Source organism: Notechis scutatus, chromosome 5 (genome assembly GCF_049901735.1).
Source record: "Notechis scutatus isolate UNSWTSFEM ecotype Mainland chromosome 5, rNotScu1.2, whole genome shotgun sequence".
In the NCBI taxonomy this organism is placed as follows: domain Eukaryota; kingdom Metazoa; phylum Chordata; class Lepidosauria; order Squamata; family Elapidae; genus Notechis; species Notechis scutatus.
Window position 1 is genome coordinate 68,984,966 of NC_142013.1, and position 27,062 is coordinate 69,012,027.

The 27,062-nt window shown below is 35.8% G+C and overlaps 1 protein-coding gene across 6 annotated transcripts in view; it reads right to left on the reverse strand.

Moving 5' to 3' along the window:
* The window catches only part of CNKSR2 (connector enhancer of kinase suppressor of Ras 2), a 264,189-nt gene that overhangs the window by 146,601 nt on the left and 90,526 nt on the right, over nt 1-27,062 (reverse strand). For 3 of the 6 annotated variants that reach the window (XM_087966919.1, XM_026674911.2, XM_087966923.1), the window contains exons 7-9: nt 25,700-25,759; nt 19,856-19,924; nt 2,199-2,345 (exon numbers count right to left, since the gene is read on the reverse strand). The exons of 1 other annotated variant lie outside the window; for it this stretch is intronic. In XM_087966919.1, coding sequence (XP_087823045.1) covers nt 2,199-2,345; nt 19,856-19,924; nt 25,700-25,759 — 276 coding nt within the window. The remainder of the gene's footprint in view (nt 1-2,198; nt 2,346-19,855; nt 19,925-25,699; nt 25,760-27,062) is intronic. 2 more of the 6 variants (XM_087966920.1, XM_026674913.2) reach the window with 1 other exon arrangement.

Here is a 27,062-nt window from a genome sequence, read left to right on the forward strand (position 1 = left end):
AAAAAACATGCTAGGTCTTATTTTCAGGGAAACAGGGTACATGACAACTGTCAAGTGCCCAAATGTTGATCATGTGACTATGGGGATGCTGGAACATTCATAAGTGTGAAAACTGATTAGAAATCATTTTTTTCAGTGCCATTGTAACTTTGAATGGCCACTAAATGAATAGTTGTAAATTGAGGACTATCTGTACAGTAGTATGATGATTGGCATATATATTGATCTTTTCATAACTGCTTTCAGGGATTATATAGGAAAGTCACAAAGATTTATTTATTTCACTTACATATCACAGTATTTTTTCAGATCTAAAACAAATTTCACCGCCCACCACCCTAGTGTCTAATAGAGAGGAAGAGAGAGCAAGTGATAAAATGAGTATTGTGATAGCACTACACAACATGCCTCCTCAAATGCAAACACTGAAGAGAGCACTTTGCTTTATGACATCACAGTATGCATGACAACATTTTGTCATTCACTCTCTAGTGTCTCAATTTCAAGGTACACTGTTTAAATGTGGGATATATCTAATCTCAGAATTATCAGATAGTATCGAATAATTGTACTAATTAATGAAATTTTGCCCATCCAATTTTCCATACAAAACCAGGAACACATTTCTTATTCATTCCTTCAAATGCATTAAATAAAGTTGAGGGTAAAATATACTAACGAAAAGCTATGACATAAATATTATATAACAGAATCTGTTATTATTGAAATTACTTTATGTGTTTTTATATTGAGTAGAAACATTTACACACTAAAAACATGAATGCACAGAAAAGGAAAGCAGCTTACTACAAACCCTATAGAAAACATTATAGTTAATCTTGGAACATTTAAAATGCAATTCCATAAGATGTCTATGAATTTGTATTGTAATAAGAGCCTAGCTTGGAAGCTCCTTGAGGCAGAACAACTATTTCTGACACTGCCCTCCTTATCTCTCTCTGTATTTCTTCCAATGACAGGCTGATATTTTTAAAATTGCTTACAGACATGTATTTCCTTAAATTTTACAAATGGTGAAGTAAACTTTATAAGAGTTTACTTTGTGGTAAGATGGGCAGTCAAAACAAACAAACAAACAAACAAACAATCTTTAATTTTAGTCCAAATTATACAAATAAAATTTATAAATATCACTCCTGTTGGTCTTTTTGAAAATTTACAAATATGTTCCAGATCAGTTTAGCAATGCCACACCTCAAACTTAAAATTACACAATAGCTCTATTTCCATGTCAAATAATTATTAACTTAACACAATGTGCGGACCTATACCGCAAAAGTAGCATTTTCTTAATTCATATTTTATTATTTTTGTTTCTAAAAATATACAAACATAGTTTAAAAGTGCTGTTTATAAGAGCAACAATATCTCAATATATGGCAACAACCTACTAAATTGTCTTCAAAAATAAACGTAGATATTTTTCCAAGCCCCTAACTCTTTTAAACAACTTCTCCAAAAATCTACATGTGGTATCTACAATATGGTGGAACGAGTAAATGTCACTTGGCTTGGAGCCAATATACAAAGATTATTTTCTTTTGCCTGGAAAATTGAAATAATCCATGTACTTAGGACACCTTCCTTCTAGTGATATAGAAAGAATTTAAAATCTGAATCATTTCAAGCTAAAAAACAATCCATTTCAGGACAGCTTAAACACAGAACATTCCCAAAATGTTGAAAACAGCATCAAACACTTCTACCAAAATTGGGACAACTCATCTTGAACTCAAGCAACTTAAAATTTGGTTTGCACCCACTGATTTCCTTCTATTCTGCAAAGTATCACTTGATCATTAAACAGAGGAAGGAGATTCACAATTCAAAAATGAACAAACAAAAAGACACAAACATGAGATTAGTATTTTATTTTTACTTGATATTAAATTATTTATTTAATAAGGCATATAATTTTATGCATTTTAAAAAGGATATGTAGAATTCAGGTTATATATACATTTAAAACTGAGGAATAAAAGATTGCCTCAACTTTGCAAGCTGTGGATTTAGTATTAATTTAAGATAGCAAATAAATCTGCAGATATTTCACAAAGCATTTTCAAAGCATACAAGATTAAATCCACATGTGCTGCTGAAATGAAGCACAATAAAGCAGCACTGAGATAATCCAAAACTAAAATGATGGTGTATGATGTATGATTAAGCATTGTTACCTGCAGAGCAAGGGGCTTCCATCTCATATTTTTCAGTAAAGCTGGTGCTGAGGTAAGCATGCTCTGAGGTCGCTTTTTCAAAGTTAAGATAACACCACTCGGATCCTCTCGTAGTGCATTCACCAAATTTTTCAACTGCCACCCCACCTGGTAACCAGCAAAATTATTACAATAAAGTTGAGATAGATTATTCACAGTGTAATCCTCCCCTTTTAATAAGATTAGTAAAATCATTAGATTTGGCAGACTGCTGTTTAAAATTTCACAGTTGACATCACTAAAGCATGCTGTTTAAAATCAGTATTACTGGAATGTATTAGAATGGGTTATCTGTTTTTTAAAATTAGAGAATGTATCACTGGTGAGAACTGGGGGACTTATTTTTATTTTTAGGAGTTATTTCAATAAATAGTTCAAACTCGGTTAGAGTTGAGCAATGGAACACTCCCAGATAGAGTTAAAATAAATATCTCCCTACAACTTAGCTAACATTATTTTAGTTGCACAGTCACATTTAATGATCCTCTTAAATTAACCGTGCTATTAATCCATCATTTTAGAAGATATTGTTATAAAATTAATCATAAAAATATTATTCTTTCAGACTGACCAAAAATAAGGAAAAAATTACTAAAATGCCTGTCTTTTTGTAACAAAAACCTAGCTTTCAAACTGTTCAAACTGTATTAATAAGTGCACATATATATTAATTAGCCTTGGTTATGCAAACATTGTAGTATTACAGATACAGTAGTCCTCAACTTATGACCACAACTGAGCCCAAAATTTTCAATGCTAAGCAAGAGATTTATTAGGTGAGTTTGCCCCCTTCTTGCCACAGTTTGCTGAATTGTTGCAGTTGTTAACTTAGTAATATGGTTGTTAAGTGAATCTGGCTTCCCTATTGATTTTGCTTGTCAGAAGGTTACAAAAGATGATCACATGACAAACACCCCCCCCCCCGACACTGCAAACTGTCATAAATACATGCTAATTTCAAATTTTGATCATGTGACCATGGGGATGTTGCAACGGTCATAAGTGTAAAAATGGTCTAAGTTACTTAATTCTATGCCATTGTAACTTTCAATGGTCACTAAATGAATAGTTATAAATCAAGGACTACCTGTATGGAAATTCAGAATTTACAACAGAGGCAGGTAAGGTCAGAATAGATGTTTTCTGAAAGAATACATTGATATCACACTGCTAACACTTCTGGAGTCATTCATATGAAGATACAAAAAACAGAGATATGTGGTGAATAATCTTTGACATATATACGACAACACACATGTTCTGGGCTGATTTCTCAATTGTTTCCTGCACTGTACACAAAGAGAACTTTTGGTCTAAGTATTGAGTTAAATTTGCTTTTAGATTTCAGAGATTCTGGACATAAAATGCACTTTTTAAAAAAATAGTGGGACGTGGCTTTCTACATTACTGATTTAGTGTTAAAATGCCACTTGATACTACTATTGCTGGGTATATAATTCTACCTTTCCCCTTTTAATGCATTTATAAGTAGATGACTTAAAAAATGAACCAAGATAACTATGAAAAGTTTTGCCTTGAAGTACCAAGCAATAAGCACACTGAATTTGAAAAACTTAATTCATTTTCCCTTATATACTAAAATCAATGTTTAAAACTAACAGCAATAAGAGTGGTCACGGTAATAAATGTTACTGTCTGAGAAACATACAAACAACTTTCCCAATAACTCTTTAGGAGACGACTAGACAAGGGAATGCATTTTCCCTTAGTTTCTACTTGCTGAATTGAATACAAAATAACTTTCAAAACCACAATCAATTACAGCAAAATTTTCAAATGTTTTCAAAAGATCAGTGAAATATTTATTATGGCTACAGGGAAGATCACTCATACTATTTCCTATTGAATCCCTATAATGAATGAATGTATACTCTTGAAAACTGTATAACAGAGAACTATATAATTTTTCTTAAAACCCTTTTCATTAATTTACTCAAATCATTTGATTAAGAACCAGCATAAAGGGACTCAATAATGGAATAATAACAATGGGATAGTGATTATTCAGATGAACAACAGAAGCATTCTTGAATATCTAGGAAAAAATTCTCCAACCCTGTGTCCTTCAAATATATTGGACTACAACAGCTTCCAGAATTGGAGAAAGCTTAGTTTATAGATTCAATTATATCAAGTCAGATGTTTTTATTATAACTGTTCACTGAAGCCTCATATATTTTTATATATTATTTTTTCTAACTTATCTAGACATATCTGGAAATAGCAAAGGACTGGCCTGCAGTGCCTCTGGGAGCCAAACAGTGTGCGGGAGGCTGTGTGAGGGCCCCCTGTGCCCTGTTTCAGTCTGGATGGCCTCCTGCAGCATACTGCCATCCAAATCGGGGTGCATGAGTCCCACATGTCCTGTTTTAGTGGGAGGGTGCTGCAGGAAGCTGTCCAGGCTGAAAATGAGGTGCACGGGGGCTGCATGAGGCCCCCCACACCCAGGGTGCTGCAAAAAGTTGTCCAGGCTGAAAATGTGGCACAGAGGGCCTCATGTGGCCCCCATATCCCGTTTTTGCTGGCAGGGTGCTGCAGGAGGCGTTGGTCCCATCTCCCCACCAGCCCGCAGACAAGAACTACAGTGCTGATCCAGCCCTTGAAAAAATCCAGTTTGAGACCCCTGACTTATATTATATGCCAAGATAAGAGACACAGAAGCTTAGGATGAAGAGAGCTAGAGTTCGCACTTGGGCTCAATTGTGAAAAATGCTTAGGGTAGGAACAACCTAATATATGAATCATATTTTAAATGAACAATTTAATTGTACATTTTATTAACTAGTAAGATTATCAAATTCATTTTAAAATGGATAAGATAAACACAGTCCATTCCAACTCTCAACAGAATGGGTTCATTATGAAAAAGATGCCTATTTTTTCATCATCTATTGTCTCTAATGTATTACTGTTAATTATTGTTAAAGATGACCACAATTGGTTGCCATGGTGATGAGGTAATATTTATAAACAAAGTAAGGTTAGTGGAATTTACAATAAATTCTGTTCTACCTACTGAACTTATCATTGTGCTTTAAATGAATATTGAAAAATTAGAATTATCCTTTACATTATTTTCTATACATATCTTAACTCAATAATGCAATAAATTCCTGAGAAACAGAACTGCAGCAGATGACCTTAAGTTTGCATTTCTCTAGACTCAGAAGTTGATTTGTTTAGGACTTCAGGAAGGAACATAATTGTTAAGTTCTGGGCAAAGAATGGAGGTGAGGCCATAGTGATTTCTAACAGCTCTTTATTCAATACTGCCTGTAAGGCAACTGAACTCCTGGCTGACACAGCTCCTTTTACAGGAAACTGATTAGTCAAACAACCAATCAGGAGGGAGTATTTTCCCACTCCAACAGAGGACCAGAATGAGAACTTCAACTGACAACTATACATAATACATAACACCCCTCCCCACCAAGACGGAACATTATGATGATCAAAATAACAATCTAACATATGTAGTCTTTTAGGTAGGCAGGGCGGTGATGTGTCTGTTCTGATCTACGAGGTTCTATCTCAAGACCAGTAGCTCCAGAGCCTTGACTAGGTGAAGTGGCTGATGCTGCTTCAGGTATAGCTTGTGGCAGCAGCAAGGACTCAGTTACTGGTGCTTCTAACACAAGAAGAACTGAGTCAGTAGGCATCTGTGACTCACCACAGTCCCTTGTCGGTACCGTTGTTTTTGGTGGCTGAGCTGGCATGTCTTTAGCTGGGGTTGTCTCTCTGGCTGGTGGCAGACAGAGGTTCTGAGGCAGCCACGCAGTAGGTCAATATGGTGGTGCCACAACCTGCCATCTCCGAGCGCCACCCTGTAAGAATGCAGGCCAGTAATGTCCACTACCCAGGCAGGAATCCGGGAAGGTGCCCCGGCATAGTTGTGGGCATAGACAAGGTCGCCCAGTGAGAATGACTGGAGCTGGCAGGTCGAGTCTGCAGGGATCTCTGAGGAATAGTCCAGGTACATCTGGTCCAAGTTGGTCCGTAGGTGGTGACCCATTAGGAATTCAGCCGGACTCCTGTTGGTGGTGGAGCTTGGTGTGATGTGCTGGACCAGGAGGTACTTGGCTATCCATGTTTGCCAGTCCCCCAGGCCCATCCTTGCAAGTGCTTCCTTTGCTGATTGGACCATCCACTCAGCCTGCCCGCTGCTAGCAGGATGGAATAGTGCAATCAGGGTATGATGAATGCTGTAACCAGCGAGGAACAGCTCGAACTGGCTTGATGTGAGGTGTGGCCTGTTGTCCAAAATGAAGATGTCTGGCAGTCCTTGAGTTGCAAACAGCCTTTTAAGGGCCTTGATCATGGCATCCGAGGTGGTCGATGTCCTGAGTACCACCTCAAGCCATTTTGATTAGGCATCCATAACCACCATAAAAGTCTGTCCATGGAAGGGCCCCGCAAACTCAATATGCACCCTCGACCAAGGTGTCTTGAGTGCTTCCCACTTGCGTGCTGGAGCAGATGGGGGGGGGCTGGCCTTGACTCTTGGCAAAGCTGACAAGAGGCAACCCAATCAGCGATGGCCTTGTCTAAGTTGGGCCATAAGACGTAATTGAAGGCGACTGCCTTCATCCTCACGATACTTGGATGGCCTACGTGAAGAGCTTCCAAAACTGGCCGCCACAGCCTCTGGGGTACCACCACATGACTTCCCCAGAGTAGGCAGCCCCATTGAGCAGACAGCTCATGTTGCCAGATGTGGAAAGGAAGGAACTCTATGCTGACTGGCCCCTTCGGCCAACCCCTCCAAACCCAGTTGAGCACTTGGGCAATGACATGGTCCTTGGAGGAGTGTGCAGCAATCTCCAATGCTGTAATGAGACCGGACAGCAGATCTGTCAACTCATAAAAGATTTTGTATACACATTTTATAGTTGACAACAGAAAGAAGGGGGGGACTTTCAAAGAACAGGCGGCAGTGTGGAATCGAAAGTACATTCCATTCATATTTTCTTCAAACACTGATTAGATGACTAAAGTTTCTGCCGCGCAAAAATCTAATTGGGGAGCATGATTGATGACTCTTGGCTATGGACATTTTTCATTGGATGATACACCCAGAGGGGTGGGGGGGGGAAAGCAGGATCAAGGGTGACAGTGAATTACATATCTCAGAGTTGACTATGCCTAGGTAAATGCCAGATGTAGAATGTTACCTTCAAATAAATATATTTTTAGTTTTGGGAGTGTGGCTCAAGGCTCATGATTTAATTGAAGTAACTCCTGACAAGGTCTTCAATTAATAAAACAGATGATGCTGGAGTCTGATCCTCCACAACAGTCAGGAGCGGGCATCGGCTGAGGGTGTTGGTGTGGCAAAGTGTCTTACCCAGCCAATGCAGGAGTGGTAACTGTATGCAGCTAGGAACATAGTCAAGTGCAGCATGTGAGGGGACAAAACCTGTGGCATTTGACAGTCCCTAGTGAGCAGGCCCAATAGTGGCTTGTGATCAGTCACAAGGTCTAATGGTTTGCTGTAGAGGTATTCATGGAAGCATTTGACTCATGCGACCACAGCCAAAGCTTCCTTGTCCAGCTGGCTGTAGTTTTGTTCAGCCGATGATAAGGTCCATGAGAAGAAAGTGATCGGGGCCTCTCTTCCATCTGGGAATCAGTGGCTTAAAACAGCACTGATGCACAATGGAGAGGTGTTGCAGGTGAGAACCAAAGGAAGATTCTCGTTGCATTGCACTAGGACGCTGTTTGAAGATAGCAGCTCCTTGACAGAGAAAAGGCAGCAGCTTCTTTTCAACCTCAAGGCCAAAACATCTTTTTGTCGAACAAATGATGGAGGCTCAACTATGGATGCTTTGTGTGGCAAGAAGACGTTGTAGAGTCCCAGTGCCTGGAGTTCGGGCTTGTTCTTGGGTGTGGGAGCTTCCTGGATGGCTTGGACCTTTGCCTGTGTAGGATGTAATCCATCAATAAGGTAGCTGAGGAACTCTACCTGTGGAACAGTGATCTTTGCTCTTCTTTTTTAACTTTGAGGCCAAATTCCTGGAAACTATGGGTACCACTCACAGATGATCGAGGAGTTTGGCGTTGTTGGCCGCTGACACTAAGACATCATCAAAATAGGGGATGACACCTGGGGTGCCTTGCAAGAGACGCTCCATCAGGCTCTGGAAAAGTCCAGGTGTCATGCTCACCCCAAGTTGCAGACAGCAACATCTAAAAGCACCTCGATGCGTTACAATCACCTGGACCTCAGATGTGGTGTCGTCAACTGATAGCTGTTGGTAGGCTTGGGCAAGGTGCAGTTTAGTGAAGACTATACCCTCACCCAGAGAATGCAGCAGATTGTTAGATTTTGCAATAAAAATTCAAATCCAGAAAACACACACAGATGACTGATTCAGCAGGATTCAATAACTTTATATACATAATAACAATTTGAAGTAAGGTTTACAATACCTTAGTAGTTTCTTCCAACATGGAAGTAAAAACACAAACTCAGGAGCTCAGAATAGATTATTAGTTTCACTTTCAGAATTGAGAACATGGAGCTAAGCCATGCCCATACTCTCATCTCCCAGTTCAGCTCCCATTGGCTGACTTTGTTAATTATGTCTCTGCCAGTTCATGAATACTCTGACACAGATGTTGGACCATGGGCACCGGGTACGCATTTTGCTGTAGTGCGTTATTTAATGTACATTTATAGTCTGCGCAGATGTGGGCAGAAACGTCCGGCTTCACATGGGTCACAATTGGAGTCTCCCATTTTGCATGGTCGACAGGTTCCAGGATTCCTTGGCTGATGAGCTTGTTGAGCTGCTCATCAACCTATGAGTGCAAGAAGAATGGAACTCTTTGTGGCTTCATTTGGATCGGAGCTATCTGGGAGTCAAGGTTGAATGAGATGGGTGTGCCCGTATACCTGCCTAGGTTTGTGTCAAAGATGTCTGCAAAATCAGAGATTAAGGGCTCGATATCAGAGTCATGGAGTTGATGCCAATGATTTCCAGATCCAAGGAGGAGAACCAGTCCAGTCCTAGGAGACTTGGTAGGGAGCCCTCCACTATGAGCAGTCACAGTGGGCCCAAGAAGTCCCTGAAAGATACTCTAACGGTGCCAGTTCCAACAACAGGAATGCTTTCCCCTAGTAGTTTCGGAGATGAATATGGTGGAAGTCCAACTGTCTTTTAGAGATTTTTGGCGCCAATCTCTTTACTGTACTCCAAGAGACGATGGTCATTGAAATCCCATGTCCACCTCCATGTGGTAAGGGGACTCCTCAATCAGGATGGTGACATGGATCTTCTTGCAAGAGGAGAGGCTTGCTTGACCAATGACTGCTTCTGCCTTGCAGATGCCTCTGGAGATGTTGAAACAGTCCTCTCCATGATTCTGTCATCTTTTCTGCATTCTTTTGGGGCAGGTTTCTGGGCTCACAATGGTAGCTGTCAGTTGATTTGTGTGACAGACCCTGGCCAAATGTTCTTTTTTTCACATCTTTGACAGACGGTGTTCCTGAACTTACATGCCATTTGCAGATGATTGCCACCACAACCAGCACATGTTGGTTTCCTCTTTTCTGTGACCACATTTCTTCCCTTGGAGAATTTGAGACAACAGACGTCATTGTCCTCATCTGCTGATTCATCATGGTTAGCATCTTCATGGTGTACAGTGACTGGTTTCCACAATGCTGGTGGGCTGTTTGATTTTTGAACCTCAGCCATTGACTGGTTGGACATTTCGGCTGCTTGTGCTTTGTCGAGCACCATCTGCAGGGTGAGGTCTGTTTTTGCAAAGAAGCACCACTGTAGCTTGACATCCCCCATACCACAGACCACTCTGTCCAAGAGAGCATCATCTAAATCCCTGAACTCACTTTACAGGGCTGCCTTTTGAAGGACAGCAATGTATTTGTTGATGGATTCACCTTCAGCATGATTCCGATGATGGAAAGCATGCTGAAGTGCAATTCATGAAGGTTTGGGCACATAGTGAGTCCGTAGCTTGCTCTGCAGCATGTCCCATGGCACAGACTGAATGGCCAGTGCAGCGAGCATAGCCCTGGCCATCTCAAAGATCTCTGGTCACAGAAGTTTAGGAAAAGTGCCCTTTTCCTGTTATCAGTGATCTCAGCAAAGTCATTGGCTTCGAGGAAGCAGTCAAAGCGAGCAAGGTAGGAGTCCCATATCTCAGAGGCTGGGTTGTATGGAGCAAAAGGCAGTAGTGCAGCCATTTTCCAAGAGACCAGTGTGAGCCCCCAGGCAATCTGGGTTGAGGTATCTATGGTCAATGAAGTAGCAGCAACTGTGGATCAGCTCTGGTGATTCAGCTCTGAGTGGCTCAGCTCGCAGTGATCGGCTCTTTGCAGCCTGTTTCCATTCAATCCCACCTTTGTCGCAGTGTTAAGTACTGGACGAAGAATGGAGGTGAGGCCAAAGTGATTTCTAACAGCTCTTTATTCAATACTGCCTGTGAGGCAACTGAACTCTTGGCTGACACAGCTCCTTTTATAGGAAACTGATCAGCCAAACAACCAATCAGGAAAGAGTATTTTCCCGCTACAACAGAGGACCAAAATGAGAACTTCAACTGACAACTCTATACTATATACAATACATAACAATAATTATTTTATTTTTGTCTGCTCCTCAAGTCTGTATTTTTAAACTGCTTTTGTTAGACACAGAGCCAATGGTGAGTAATAAAGAAAACCTGAAGTTTACAACTCAAGCAGCATTCCTAGCACAAAAATACAGTATTTTATATTAGTGACATTGAAGATTAAAGAAAAGTGCCTTATATTCAGGACTTCTTTCTCATTAAAATCAATTCACATTTCATAAACGTATCTATGTTATCAGAAAATATTAATGATAAAACTGCAGTTCAACGTTTCTCAAACTTAGTCGGATGGAAACACGACCTTGCTTTCTGGATAACTAAGATGCCATAATGTAGTACACCCTAGGAAAAATATTGAAATTATTTCCCTATGTCACTGATAGTGATGCTACCGGTACAGCAGATAGCTCTAAGGCTACCTAGTATACTTCATATATTTTCTTTGTGAGATGGTCTTAAGTTTATTTATTTTATGTAAGTGGAATGTGTATGACTGAGGAAAGTTGTACAGCAATCAGGGAAAAGTTGCTATTTCATTGTTTAGCACTTGAATAAATAGCTAATATATCAGGACACTCAAGAGTAAATATACCTAAGGGTATATTACTTGAAACAATAAAAGATACAGACTGGACTCTCTAGACAAAGCGTATGATTTTTATGACCACCACTTCAGTCCATATGAGGAACAAGAGAGAAGATGGAAAATGGAAAATAATATACAAGAGGAATTAACAGGAGGGAAAAATACACAAGAAGAAAGTGAAACCAGGAAAAAAAGAACGAGCAGAATGAGAAGGAGCAAGATCAACTAGAACAACAAGACCCATTTATAAGTGAAATGATGGAAGAACAATTAAAGTTATTTTCAATTAACATAACTGGATTGAATTCACCTATGAAAAGGAAAAGAACTTTTATTAAACTACAAAAATTAAAATTAGATTTAATTTGTCTACAAGATTAACATTAAAAAACAACATAATAAATTACTGGAACACCCTAAAATTGGGAAACTATATTCTTCATTAGCACAACAAAAGAAAAGAAAGGTGTTCTTATATATTAAAGAAACAATAAATGCCAGACAAATTTATATAGATGAAGACGGGAGAATATTGATGGTGGAGGTAACAATAAATAACAAAGATATATCCTTGACAGCAATATATGCACCAAATAATAAATAAGAAGAATTTTACAAAATACTTCATAAGAAAATTATAGAAATGTACTATGAAAATATCTGTATGGTAGAGATTTTAATGCAATTGTAGAAGCAAAACTTAACTATAGAAGTAGTAAAGTAGGCAAAAAGGTAACAAAAACTCTTCCAAAGATTTTCTTTAAAATGGCGGAAGAAGTATGTATCCAGGATATTTGGAGATAAATAAACCCTAAGAAAAATCAATATACATTTTATTCAAATAGACACCAATCTTGGTCAAGAATAGATATGATATGGATGTCGCCAGAGTTAAGAGCAAATGTACAAGAGATAGAAATAGAATCAAATATATATGTGAATCATAATCCAGTAAAAGTTAAGTGGAAAGGACAAAAGAAAAAAACTGACATGGATGTTGGGTCAATCCATACTAAAGGACAAAGTATTTACACAAACAATGGAAAAAGAAATGGATTTCTTTTTTAAAGAGAATAGAAAAGAAGAGATTTCATTGTAAAATGTGTGGGATACAGCTAATGATGTATTTCCAGGGACTAGCAATAACTTAATATAGGAAGAAAAAACCAGAAAAAGAAACAATATTGAAAGACACTAAAAGAAGAACACAAAAGACTAGAATTAGAATTACAGAAAGACCCACAAAAAAAGAACTCAATAAATCAAATGGAACTAATAAAACACAAATTGAATCTAATAGAAAAAGAAAAATTGGCAGAAAAAAATTAGAAGTGTAAAACAAAACTTTTTGAAAATGCTAACAAACCAGGAAGATGGTTAGCATATAAATTAAAAAAGGAGAAAGAAAAGAAATTGATACATAGATTGGCAGATGAGAAGGGAACTTTTCCATTACCCAAATGAAAAGAAAAAGAAAATAATTCAGGATTTTTATGAAAATCTGTATGATGAAGAGAAAATCTCAGAAGATAAAATAAAGCAATACTTGGAAAAAGCTGAACTACCTAAAATGCCTGAAACCATGAAAGCCATGTTAAATGAAATGATAACAGTGATGGAACTAACAGAGGTGATTAAGCGACAAAAGAACAATAAAACACCAGGATCAACCGGTGGAACTCTATAAGCATTTACAAGATACTCTAGGACCATCGTGTTGGAAGTTTATAACGAAGTATTGTTAGAAGCTAAAATACCAAATACTTGGATGGAAGCAAATATTACTGTTATACAGAAAGAAGATTCAGATTCAGTGCAGATTAAAAATTATAGGCCAATATCACTACTAAATGTTGATTAAAAATATATGCCTTGATAATAGCAGAGAAATTAAAAAGATTTTTGAATGAATTTATACATTCAGATCAGAATGGATTTTTACCTAAGAGACAAATTAAAAATAACATGAGAATCATGCTGAACATGCTGGAGTATTATGAAGCACATTCTGAAAACAAATGGCACTGATCTTTTTAGATGCGCAGAAAGCATGTGATAATGTAAACTGGCAATTTATGTTATTACAATTAAAATATATGGACTTTGATGAAAAATTTACTGATTAAGACTATATAGTTTAAATAGACTGCAAAGGTGATCATACATGAGGACATGACAGAGAACTTCAATATAAAAAAAGGTACAAGACAAGGATGTCCATTGAACCCTCCACTATTTATACTGACATTGGAAGTGTTAAATAGAAATATTAGACAAGATATAGAAATAAAAGGTATGGAAATAAAAAAAGAAAAATATAAACTACAGATGTTTGCAGATGACCTGGTATTTATTTTAGAAGACCCACAAGAAACTGACCCAAATTAATAAAAAAATAGAAGATTATGGTGAAGTTGCAGGACTGAAAATAAATAAGAGAAAACCAAAACACTAGCTAAAAATCTTACAGATAAAACAGAAAAAAGAGTTCATGAAGAAGACAGATATCCAGATAGTTAAGAAAGTAAGATATCTAGGAATCCAAACTAACAGCAAGATGTGTAACTATTAAAGAAGTCATAATCAAACTTGGAGAAATGAAAAAACTTACAATTATCCTTGATAGGAAGAATAGCTACTATAAAATGAATATCTTGCCGATTATTATTATACTTGTTCCAAACAATTCCATTAAAGCTGGAAAAAATATTTTGAGGAATTAAGTAAAATGTCAAAATATATTTGGCAAGAGAAAAAAGCAAGAATAAGTCTGAAAATGTTGCAAGACTCTAAAAACAAAGGGGGGGTCGGGTTGCCAGATTGGGAGTTGTACTACCAGGCCTTTGTACTTACATGGGTGAAAGAATGGATAAATCTGAGGCACAGACGGTTATTAACTTTGGAGGGATATGATCTCCAACTTGGGCGGCGCGCCTTTTCATGGTATTGGAAAAACAAAATACATAGGTATTTTCAAAGACATTATGTTAAAAATGCATTATTGTTAATGTTGACAAAAATTAAAGAAAAACACTATTTGAAAATACCAGTCTGACTCTCCACAATGGAGGCACTGATACATCGGAATGTTGTCAACATGAAAAACATTACAAGATATAAGGATATCTTGAATGAAAAAGAGGAACTTAAAAATAAGCAAGAACTGAATAATTAAGGGATTGATTTAGCACGGTAGCCACATGTGCAAATACAATCAAGATAGGAGAAAGATGCTAAAATGAATGGCTTTTATAAAGAATCAACAGAACTAGATCAGATACTAACAGGGGCAGATGAAAAACTAATTAAAAAATTTATAGCTACCTACTGAGCATTAAAATGGAAAAAGAGAAAGTAAAGGAAACAATAGTATGGGCTAAAAATGTGGTTATACCATAGAGTTAGATAAATGGCAGAAATTGTGGGATAGGAATTATAAGCTAACAGTATCAACTGCATACGAAGAAAATATATATAAAATGTTTTACAGACGGTACTTTCCACCAGCAAAACTGGCAAAGATGTTTAAGGACATGTCTGCTAAACGTTGGAAATTTAATCAGATACCGGGTTTGTTCTATCACATGTGGTGGACATGCCCAAAGGAAAAAAATATTGGACAAAAATACACACATGGTTAGAAAAAATGGTAAAGTAACACAAAGATTTAAAACCAGAAATATTTCTGTTGGGTACCCTTCCAGAAAAATACAATAAAGGGAATACATATTTAATTTTACACATGTTAACAGCAGCTAGAATTGTGTTTGCACAACAATGGAAGAATGATGAGATCCCTACGGATGAAAATATAATAAAAAAAAAATTAGAATGTGCAGAAATTGATAGATTAACACTCAAAATTAAGAAGGAAGAAACTGAATATTTTTAACATGGGATTTGTTTTATCAATGACTAGCAGAAACAGAAGTTAAACACTTAAAAGCATAAGAGAATAATTAATTACATAGAAGATTCACTAAAATGGATAAGCAAATATTATGATGTGCTTATTATTGTTATGAATATCATTATAATTATTTCTCAAAATTAACTCTACCCAAACAACACACAGTTTATGCAGACATTGAATTTTTATGTTTAATAACAATAAATACAAAATTATACGCAAAAAAGAGTAAAACTGGGAAATTCTTGTTTATAATAGTGATATTATTTTCAAGTACATCAGCTCAACAGCTTTTAAAGTAGTTTACATTTCTGCACTAATGTATGTTGAATATGTATTATTGCCAAGAATCTATTCAGTGGATTCCTAGGAATATGCTAGCAAAGTGTTATATTTACATCACTCAACTGAAAATGAACAACACAAATAATATTAGCCTAAATCCCAGTCTCAGAGTTTTGTTATGGGTCTGTTAAACTGATATTTTGTCCTTTTAACAAAAAAAGAGATTGTAACTGCAAATATACTCTTTTTGAATGTATGAGAGAGAAATATACGATGTCAACTAATTCTGTACTCCACCATAGCTCTTCAGTGTTATATCACATCTTAACCACACATCATGCATAATTAGCATATGAAATTTGATAATAAAATGATTGAGCTTTCTTCTAAAGAGCACAGCTTGAGAACAACTATAAAAAGCTACTACCATCCAGATATTGCCACAAATAAGCAAATAAATTAGATAATAAATTAGATTCAGCTTGTTCAATAATGTTAAGATGACTTTAAAATATTAGGAATTTTAGAAATCTCTGGCATTAGTCAAAATGCAGAAGACCTACCCTTCTTATCAAAACAGTAATATATGAATCAGACTTGAAAAAGCTTAGAAAACCACTCAGTGCATTACAATAGAGACAAATAAAATTGGAAAAACATATTTTAGCTTAAGATTTCTAGAAAAACAAAAAGTAGATGTTTTGTAATAATAATCTTTTGTTGGATTTCAGCAATCATCCTAATTCATATTAAGTACTCATATTTCATTTAAAATTATTTGAATGTAGCAGTTAATTACAGCATTTGGTTTACAGTAGTGGCCAAAATTGTGGAAACCTTTTGACAAAAGTATATTTTTGAGGTTTGATGGCTAATAACACCACCTTGTTTGGAGTAGTAACATAAAATTATGAATCAATGGAAAGATAATTTGATCAGGAATGTAATACAACAAAGCTTGTTCAATTATCTGTATTCTATGAAAAGTTGTAGCCAAATAACCAGAAAAAGGAAGCACAACTTGCTTAGGAAGTTGATATCAGGTAGCTTTCCTTCATCTGATTGTAGCCAATGAGCATGAATGTTTAGAGAGGCAATCAGGTGTCATCTTGTTTTGGCAATGAGCCAATCAGATCACAATAGGATTCAGTTATTGATGTTAGGTATTAAAGCTGAGAGGAGGACATTTGTCAGTGTGGTAATATATTTTATTGATCATTTTATCATTTTCTGTAAGGCCTTTGAATACTAGCAGTAAGTCTAGGGAGATGTGGGCATTCTTGGTGGGGGTAGGAGTACCTTTGCTCAGAGTGACTCATCCTGTTTTGATTCTGCCAGTTTAGAAGGAACAGGAAAATGGGTGAAAGTTCAAGGTACACAGTTGTGCTTTCTCATGGGACTTTCCAAACTTTCCCATGAGACTTTCTGTGGCTGTATGATCTCATCCTAGCAAGGTAACATCTGGGACTTTCCAAGATTGTGTGTTCTCATGCTGGTGAAGTAATCTCCTGTTGAGGTCATTGTTTTCTGAATATGCATACTGTATTTTGCTTGTGTTTTTTCTCAATAAATACTGCTACCTGAGTTCTCTCAGGGTTGGCATTTTCTCAGAGACAGTTCCCTGTGTCTCATTTCAAATGTCAATCCACCATATGTCAGTGTATTATGTGAACGCTATCAAGTTGGTTGGGTTTTTTGTGTTCTTTCATTTAGTGAGCTTGTAAAATGTAATAAAATTAAAATAATGGTGCAAAGAGTTGACTGGTCACCCAGAAAGCCATGTAAAATAGTATTGTTAAGTGAACAAAGCTACAGTATAACTGTAGAAATTAGAAGAAAATTTGGTGGAAACTTAACCAAAGGTGGCATTTCTAAGTTTTTGAAGAGATATAAGAAGACTCAGTCACTACAAAACCACACTGGTAAAGGCAGGAAAAGGTGCACAACAGCAAGTGATGATAGAAGAATTAAGATACTGTGCCTACGTGATAGAAGAAAATCATCTTGGTGTATACAAGATGAAATGGTGCAATGCAGTGTGAAGTTGAGTGCAAGGACTGTTTGGCGCAGACTGCAGGAATTCCACAAAAAAACCACTTTTATCTCTCAAACAAAGGTTGAAAAGACTAAACTGGGCTAAAACCCATGTTACCTGGACAGAGGAACAATGGGACACTGTTATTTGGAGTCATGAGACCAAGATCTCCTTGTTTGGTAGTGATGGCATAAAAATTCACTTTTCCCAAAAGGTTTCCACAATTTTGGCCACTACTGGCAAAATGGCAAACATCTGAACACCGTACAAAACCCCCACAGTCTGTTTGATTGCTGCTTGTTTTTCAACCAGCTATTTATTGGATATAACATTGATCTCTCGTTTTTGTATTGATTTGTCTTGTTGTTAACTGACAACTGCAACTTCAGGTGTGGGAGCTGATCACTATACTGTTAACATGTACGTTGCCATGGATGGTTAGAACTGAGTTGTAACTTTCTAACAATTCTTAGTTTAAAATTCACCAATATGGTCATCATTTCATTGTTACCTGAAATATAAATTATACATACATTCATATATATTCTTCCTGAAATATAGTAATATTTTTTAAAAATGGAGCAAATTTAACAAAATTTACTGTTCTACCTTAAATAATCATTATATTAAAATCAAGCTAATAAAAAATTTTTCATCTCTAGTTTAGTATTCCAGTAAAATAAATAAAAATAAAAAATACAGCATCTCACAATCACGTTCCCATTATTATAAAAACATTATTGTCCAAATTTCCCAATAAATATTAATACTCTAACACTACAGTTCTAAGCATATTCAAAAAAAGGGCAAACCCTGATTTATTCTAACAATAAAACTAAGTTTATTCAAAAGCAAGTTCCATTAAATTCATGGGACATTCACTAAAGTATATGCTGTATAGCATAACATCTTCATCTGCCCTTTGCATAGTGTCATACAACTTATTTCATTTCCTGTGGATCAGGTTTTTGTCCAACACTACAGAAATGTAGGAGCATCAACATCATCCTAACATCATCCCAAGTTATTAGGATGATGTTGCCAGACTAAATAAATTACAAACTCACTCAAATCGTCCTCAGTTTCTGCATACCAAATCTACTATAGTGGGGGTTTTGTACAGTGTTCAGATGTTTGCCATTGTTTTCTTCCAGGATATTTTTTTAACTTTACAATCAGGAAAACAGACTTGAATTTCCTAGGTCAAGTTTCATACAAGTGCTAATTTAGCCTGATCCTGCTTATCTTCAGAGAACAACCATGGTCAGCTAGGTTTTGTTAACTGCTGAGGCCCACTGCAAAGTTCATGGATATTATTTCATCCTAATATCTAAAATACGTTTTCCTCACATCATGAGGAATGAAATAAAGTATATATTACCCCACTAAAGTACCAAAAACAAAATAAATTAATTTAATACTTTTGATTCCAATTAATATGCCATAGCATTTATACCAATACTATGAAAGTAAAAAATCTCCCAAGCCTTTAAATGTTTAATACCCTAAGATTTTGTCATATTAGAGGTTACTTTATACAAATTCTCTGTATGAATATTAGCAAATATGTATTGATAGAAAAATGTTTTAGTTGCATATGGTAATGTCATAGGAATAGCTGAAATTCACTGGTGGCTTCCTCATGATATGACTGACATATTCAGCTGCTATTTCTAGGAAAGTAATATAGCAATAGCACTTAGACTTATACACTGATTCACAGTGCTTTACAGCCCACTCTAAGCTGTTTACAGAGTCAGCATATTACCCTCATCAATCTGGGTCCTCATTTTACCGACCTCAGAAGGATGGAAGGCTGAGTCAACCTTGAGCCAATGAGATTTGAACTGCCGAACTGCTGGCAATTGGCAGTCAACAGAAGCAGCCTGCAGCAGTAATGCATTCTAACCACTGTGCCATCATGGTTCAATATATCCATTAAGTAGCAGAATATTATCATGAAAAAAAAACTTTTTCTAAGAGGGAGAATCTAAGTTTTACAAACTGGCCAGCTATGTTTTTTTTTAAATTAAAATTAAGAAGTGAATACATGTACGAATTATTAATTTTTAAATATCTCATGCAGATGCTGCTTAACATAATAAACCAAAATTGTTAACTTGAGTTGCTGATAAACTAATGCATCTTCATCTTCAAATGAAACAGAATTCAATTATACATACCACAGTTTGGTGATTAACTTGAATCACTTCATCGCCAGCATGGATTTTCTTACATCGATCTGCAGGTGACTGAATTTAAAATAAAAGAGATGATAAAGAATACAATTCTTACGGATTATCATCTCTCCTTTTGCACAAATAAAAATAATTAAGCTAGGAAGGTTGTATTTAAATTTTCCAGTAAATAGTTTTGTAAATATGTAAATTTATTTTAAAATTTTAAAATATGTAAGTTAGGAATTCTTGGGCATATGTCATTTTTTATTATTTTCCAGTTAGGATGTAAATATGGAAACAAATAGAAAACTTCAAATATAAATTCACACACACAATTAAGTAAATCCATAATTCTGCATAGAAACTATTATTTCAAAGTAACTTTCAAGCATTCAACTTTAACCCATTATCTTCCATTGTTCTCCCATTCTTTCTAAATACTATCCTTCAACAGTCAGAACATTCTCTTTAGGATCTTGAGGTGGGGGCAAAGGAATATTTTATATCTTTTAATATAATTCTATTAATAGTTGCAATATAAAAGTCTTTTTTAATATGGTTAACCAGTTTGCTAACTTGACCACCAATTAGATTTTTGCCAAGTATAAATGTAAAATCTGCAGATTGCAAAAATATTTCTAAAATGATTATTTCTGTAACTGTATTTTAATTTGAACATGAATGTTCATTACCTTTTTTTCATTACCTTTATATGTGGAAATAATGGTAAAGTACTTGTTTGTGAGATAAGTAGCGAATCTGTTCATACCAGCTCATGAAAGTAACAAAATGACTCAAAAACCTCATCAATAAAAATCCAATAATTACCAAGACAGTATTTATTTTTTTAAAAAACAGCAATATTTGCTTTAAAATCCAAACAACAGGAGGAAGGCAGAACAACAGACTTCAGCCAAACTGAAGCAGTATGCTACAATTACGGTAGCATCTCCAACTGAAAAAAGTTATGTTTTTCAGTTCTAGGTAGATTGCTGTATTTAATCCTGAAAAAACTACCTATGTAATTTATAAATGTAAATAAATAAATCAGAAAGTAGCCTGAAGAAGGAAGGAGAAGTCATTTCCCCTACTTCATCTGCCACCTACTTTTTGGTACTGTACAATAACAATTACTTGCTGGGGATGTGTACTGAATGTCTAGCATGAAAGCTGACCTTTATGTGGAGATATGAATTAATACTCTGGTATGAGAAGCTGGAAAGCAAGTTATCTTCACAATCATATCTACAGAGAAACATTAACATGATCATGGTTTTGTGAACAAAGGTGGGTGATTTTCAGTCCTCTATATTAACTGTTTCAGTCCTCTATATTAACTGTTAACTCCTTGACATCACTGATTTTTCCTCCACGGGATAAAGAAAATGATAAGCATATCATATGCATTTTCATTTATAAAAGACATACTAAGTGTATCCCAATGAAAAGGCATTTTGAATCATTTATAACACAGAATTCCACAGTTTATACAATAAGGATATTTAGAAGAAGCCATTCTCAGAATGCAACAAATAACGGACCCACTTAAATTGGATATATAAATTTAAAAGCAAAAGGAATTTTCTGTAGCCTCCATAACATTTCTTAACAACAAGACACTAACACATATTTTCAAACAGGACATAATATATATTTTTCTAAACTTATTCTAATAATCCATGAAAACACAAATATGTTTCACAATAATGTCTCTCCAAAGAAAATTCATAATACAAAAGCTTCTATTTAATTTATGTTATTTGACAGTATTTTTTATTCCAATGCTAAAATTGCCTTTTAAAGTTTGGATTCTTTTACATAAACCGCCAATAATAGCTCATTTAGTTGTAATTAATTAATTTACAGTTCTCTTATTGTATGTGTTTTGGATCTCTGACTGTATTAAATTTTGTTGTTATTACAATTATAACATAAAATTTCACACTGTTTAGGCAATAGTTGTAAGTGCAAATGATCTTAAAATACAGTCAGAGGATGAATGTAACAGAGTTCTATATTTTTGCTATTCCTTATACAATTTCTAGTATATCCCAGGATTGACCTACCCATTTGGAAATGACAAAATCTATTTTGAAAACACACAAATCTGGCTTATCCTAGCAGTATTTTATACCAGCACTTTCTGACTTCTAACATTGAATGTATCTTTTTGAATTATTTCCATGCCCTTTTACCAGCAATAGCTATATCTTTGTATATGTGACATGGAAAATACATTGAAAACTGAAATGCTCTTTTTACATTATGTGATTTAGAAGAATGAGCTTAGAATGGAGCAGTTGCTAATATTCAAAGCTCGGCTTGGTGCTTCACAGGCATCCTGCCATCAAAGGCTAAAAGGGGGAGGATATATCAAATAAAATTGTGAGAGAGAGATGAGAAATAGGGAGGCGGGGAATGAAAGGTGATAAAGACCAGAAAAGCTTGGAGCCAGTTTGTACCAGTATCCAAGGCCTGGCATCCTGAGAAAGAATGTAGATTGCACAAAAACACCTCAGGATTCTCAAAACACTTTGGCGAGTTCCAATTAGCTGAACATAGACTGGTCACAGAGGGAAAACCTTTCTGTATCTTTTCAACATGGGAAACCCAGAGCTCACCTGAATTTACTACAGTCAACATCTTTTAGTAAAGGAATCTTTTGCTTCAACCAAGTGAAATTGAGGGTCTTTTTTTCCTAAGGGATCAGATTGAAATAGGTCTGATATTAGGTGAGCTCTGCAGTTGTGGTCAACATGGAGAGAAATTGCCTCTACCGTGGAGACCATGCAAATGATGTCAGCTCAAGGAAGCAATCAGGAAGAGATCAAAGCCCGGGGGGGGGGAAGCATCCTCGAAACCCCCTCCTGGAGGGCTGGATCTATCCGAATGTCTAGGAGAGGATGACCTGCTAAGATCTTGATGGTCCCTTGGCATTGGGAAAAAGGAAGAGTGACATGGGAAGAAGAAGCCCATGGAAGTGACATTCATCCATGGGAGTCATGGCAGCTGCCAGAGGGAGATGTGAGTGGAGCAGGAGGAGCAGGAGGAAGAACTGATTGTAGGCAAGCCAGATTGAGAGGACTGGATGCTGGGGTAAGCCATAAAGTTCCTGAGGGGGGCTTTTGGTAACCTTAAAGCACCAGAAGTCCTGGCCCAAGTGGCAAACCTCACTGACCAGCCAACTTCAGCCCCTTAGTCGATTGCAAAGCCAGAGACCACATAAAAATTATCAGACAAGGGCACAGTGAACGGCCAAGTACACCCAGGAGTTTTATGACCTGGCCTGCCGACTGACCAACTGGCCAGAAGACATCTTGATTGGATGTTTCCAAGACAGGTTAACTGACAAGGTCTACAACACCTCTATCTCCAGGGGCGACCCCCACCCTCCATGTGAGGTATGTCCTCACATGACCTGGTTTGATCCAAATACCGGCTAAGATGTGGGTGGTGAAGATCCCACCCTGAAAAGAAAGAGGCTCCGAAACAGCTGCCATGTGAGCAGAGCCCACATCAATGATCTGCTGGCTGCTTTAGGTTCAGGAAGGAGGGGCACTGAACTGCTGACTGCTGAGCTGCATGCCCAACCCAGAAGGCAACTCCAGGTACTCCCAAAAAATTGGCAAAACCACCAGAGAATCTGTGAGATAGCCCTGAAGTTCCCTTAAAAGTGAAATACGTCTCCTAAGTGTTCAATACGTCTCCTAAGGATAGTGAGAGAACTCCAACCAGCCCGGTGGACAGTCCAGTGTAAAACATATCAGACTATAACAATGATCCCTTGGTAAGTCGCCCAGTCAATCCAGTGACCATTGCTATAGAACTGATGATTCAATCCTCTGGGCTCGTGGTTATTATGCTATTGGCAAAGTCCCAACTCATTTACCTAATTTCTTCCCAAGATTTTGCCAGGTTAAAAACAATAAAAAAAAACACCCAGGAATGATGTGCCAAATTCATAAATATATCAGTGCATCTAAAATTACTATGAATTGTTCTAATTAAATTAAATTAACTGATGATTTTGAATTATTTAAAATTACAATTGCACAGCTATTTCTAAATTACAATAAATGGATTTTTCTTATCTACAAAAAGGATAAGTGTACCTAAACTTGTTTGATTATACCAGTAGCTTCCTGAATGCTGTTGAGTGTCATTTATTAAATTGGATTTATAAACATAACTTAGTTCTGCCCAAATATGAAAGTATGTCTTTCTGAATAAATTTACCTATTATATATGATGATTATAAGCAGTGCATTCCTTTCAAAAAAGCTTGTATTTGTCAAGATTGGTGGATATCTTAAATGTTACGTATATTTTAAGAGATGCTCAGAATAATATCTTTCTAACAACTGTTCATGTAAACATGTTGCTAATATAGAATTTAGCAGTTTAAGAAGTAATAAACACATCCTTTAGTCAAGGATTCGTCATACTGGTAAAATATACTGATTCAAAAGAAAAACAAACAAAGCTAACAATCTATGAGATTCTTCTATAAACTCACATTCATACACATATTTGCAATTCTGTATGGTCCCATTTAGCTTTGAACTCAATCAGTTTTGTTTAATTTCATATACACCCATTGGATCACTCATGTAATGTGTATGAATGAGTAACCCAGATAATTTGAGAACAATCAACCAATGGAACAGCATGCCTTCGGAAGCTGTGGAAGCTTTATTACTGGAAGCTTTCAAGAAGAGATTGGACTGCCAATCATTTTGTCAGAAATGGTGTAGGGTCTCCTGCTTGGGCGTAGGTCATCTAGTCCAACTCCCTGTTGGACTAGATGACCTACAAGGTCCCTTCCAACTCTGTTAATCTATAACTTGATCTAATATCATTTCTACTCTAAGAGAAATGTTAACCAAGTAATATCAACCAACAGAAAAGAAAACTAGATTGGGCATTCATGTGTATTGTGCTGACCTAAAAATGGAGCATTAGTAGCTCTCTCAACTATTCATGATGATTCAAATAATATGAAAAGGTGAGACAACTGTAGCAGCAAGCTGTAACTCTGACTTACATATATTCAGTTAAATTATCCATGTGTACAATTATACAGGGATGGGGATCCTTCTAGTTTTGGTAAGCTGGAAATAAATATTTAAACAAGGACCTTCTATAAAAAAAAACACCATATGATGGCTATTAAGATGATAAATAGTTTATATTTAGAGATGTTAGGCCTTTATCAAAATTGAAATGTATGATCATTATTTTAAGAAGACAATGTTCATAACGTATCATATAACAAGCCAGATTTATCAATGCACATACTTATGTGTAGTGACCTATTTGTTCCTTCAAGTCTGTGGATTGGTCAGCAGTCATAGGATTTACTATGTACTGTGTGAATTTAGTGCAAAAGTAACTTGTGGAAAAGAACATTGTCATAAATTTAACCTAAGCTAGAGACCCCTCTATTGTTTATTCCCACTGGAAGTTTCGAGTGTGGTACATTTACATGACACAGTAAGCCCTTACAAATTAAATATTGTTATTTCCCAGTGTGTGGTATGGGAGTGAAGGAACAGTTTGTCATGTTTTATGCATAAATTAATGTCAAACCAACCTGTTTTGTATTATTTGAACTGCACAAGTGAATTTAGATGAGAGCTGGAGAGTTTCTGAAATTCCAACTACAGCACTATATATTTAGGGTTGCTATTATATAAATTATTACAGTAGAGTGTCCATAGGGTGAACTATGGATGAATAAGCAACATAACATATTCCTGATCCTTTGCAATTAAGATAGGCAATCACAGGGATAAATTAATCTAAAGTTAAATTTGGAGCTCAAAAGAACGTATTATCAATACTTACATTTTCTGTTGTTCCAGTAATTACATGGAGACCATCATATGTAGATTTAATGTACATACCCTAAGAAAAAGACATCATGGGAAAGAATTTGAAAAGTCTTTCCATACTATCATCCAAAATACATTTCTCATCTATCTAAAATTATCTACTAACAGTTGAGTGATACAATAGAATAGTACTCTGAATAAATTTTAAAAAGTGATTCCATCCCATTCCTCAAAAAACATCCAAGATCAATATATATTAGATGTAAATTATTTTAAATTTTGTAGCAACTATCTTCGGATGTTATTCATTTGTTTGTAATGATTTATCATCTGACTTAGATTTGTATGATATGAAGCATATTCTCAATCTTCAAGCAACAACTGTAATGAACCATAAAATTATTTAAAATAATTCCATATGGCAGCATGTTCATGTCTACTATCCTGGAGCTGGATGCATAGTCTCACTTTTATAAGTACAATCTATAGGTAGACCACTATAAACCATAAAGGCAATCAAAAATACTGGGCAAATCCAGATGTGTACTGAATCAAATCAGGCATACTTCTCAGATGTGTCAATCATTTTATACTGCACAACATATGGTTTCATGGTAACAGGAAGCTATATAGGATTTTTTATAATTATTTGAAGAGATATCTTAACATTTTAAAAAATCCAAAGTTTCAAGAAGTCACCATGAAAGAAAATGGGGAAAGATTGTAAAAGGTAAGGCCATCTTTTCATGATAAAAAATGGGTCAATTCTTCGTCAATAAAGTAAGAAGCATGTACTGATTTCAGAGGATTTAACATATTAATATTTTAATAAACATGTTCAGTGAAATATATGCTGAGTGAAACAAAAAAATAGATAATTATTATAAAGCATTTCAAATCATAATCATTGAACTATTTACTTACAGTACTAACAGAATCAATAAAAAAGTTTCTAATATATGTAAGCATTTATTTTGCAAAGTTATAAATGATTCAAGGACTGTGTGAAATTGATGTATAATCAGTTGATATATATAATTCAACACTGAACTTTAGTAAAATTCTCAATAGATTAAATTTCTTTTAAAATTAACAGTTACCATAAAATACCTTAATTCTATGAACTTTACTGAAAAATGTTGTATTCTTTACAATTTAGAATGTTTCCAAATGTTCAAATGAATTTAAAGCCTACAGTGAACATAAAGTTCCAATTCATGCTGATACAAATGTAAGGTTATATTTTTCCAGTCTAATTTTTACAGAACCCATTGATACATTTCTTAAATGACAGATCCAGCCTGTCTCTCTATGGTTTTAATATTTTTGAATGCATAATTGATAGATAAGTCTAGGGTGCCAGGTAAAGAAACTGA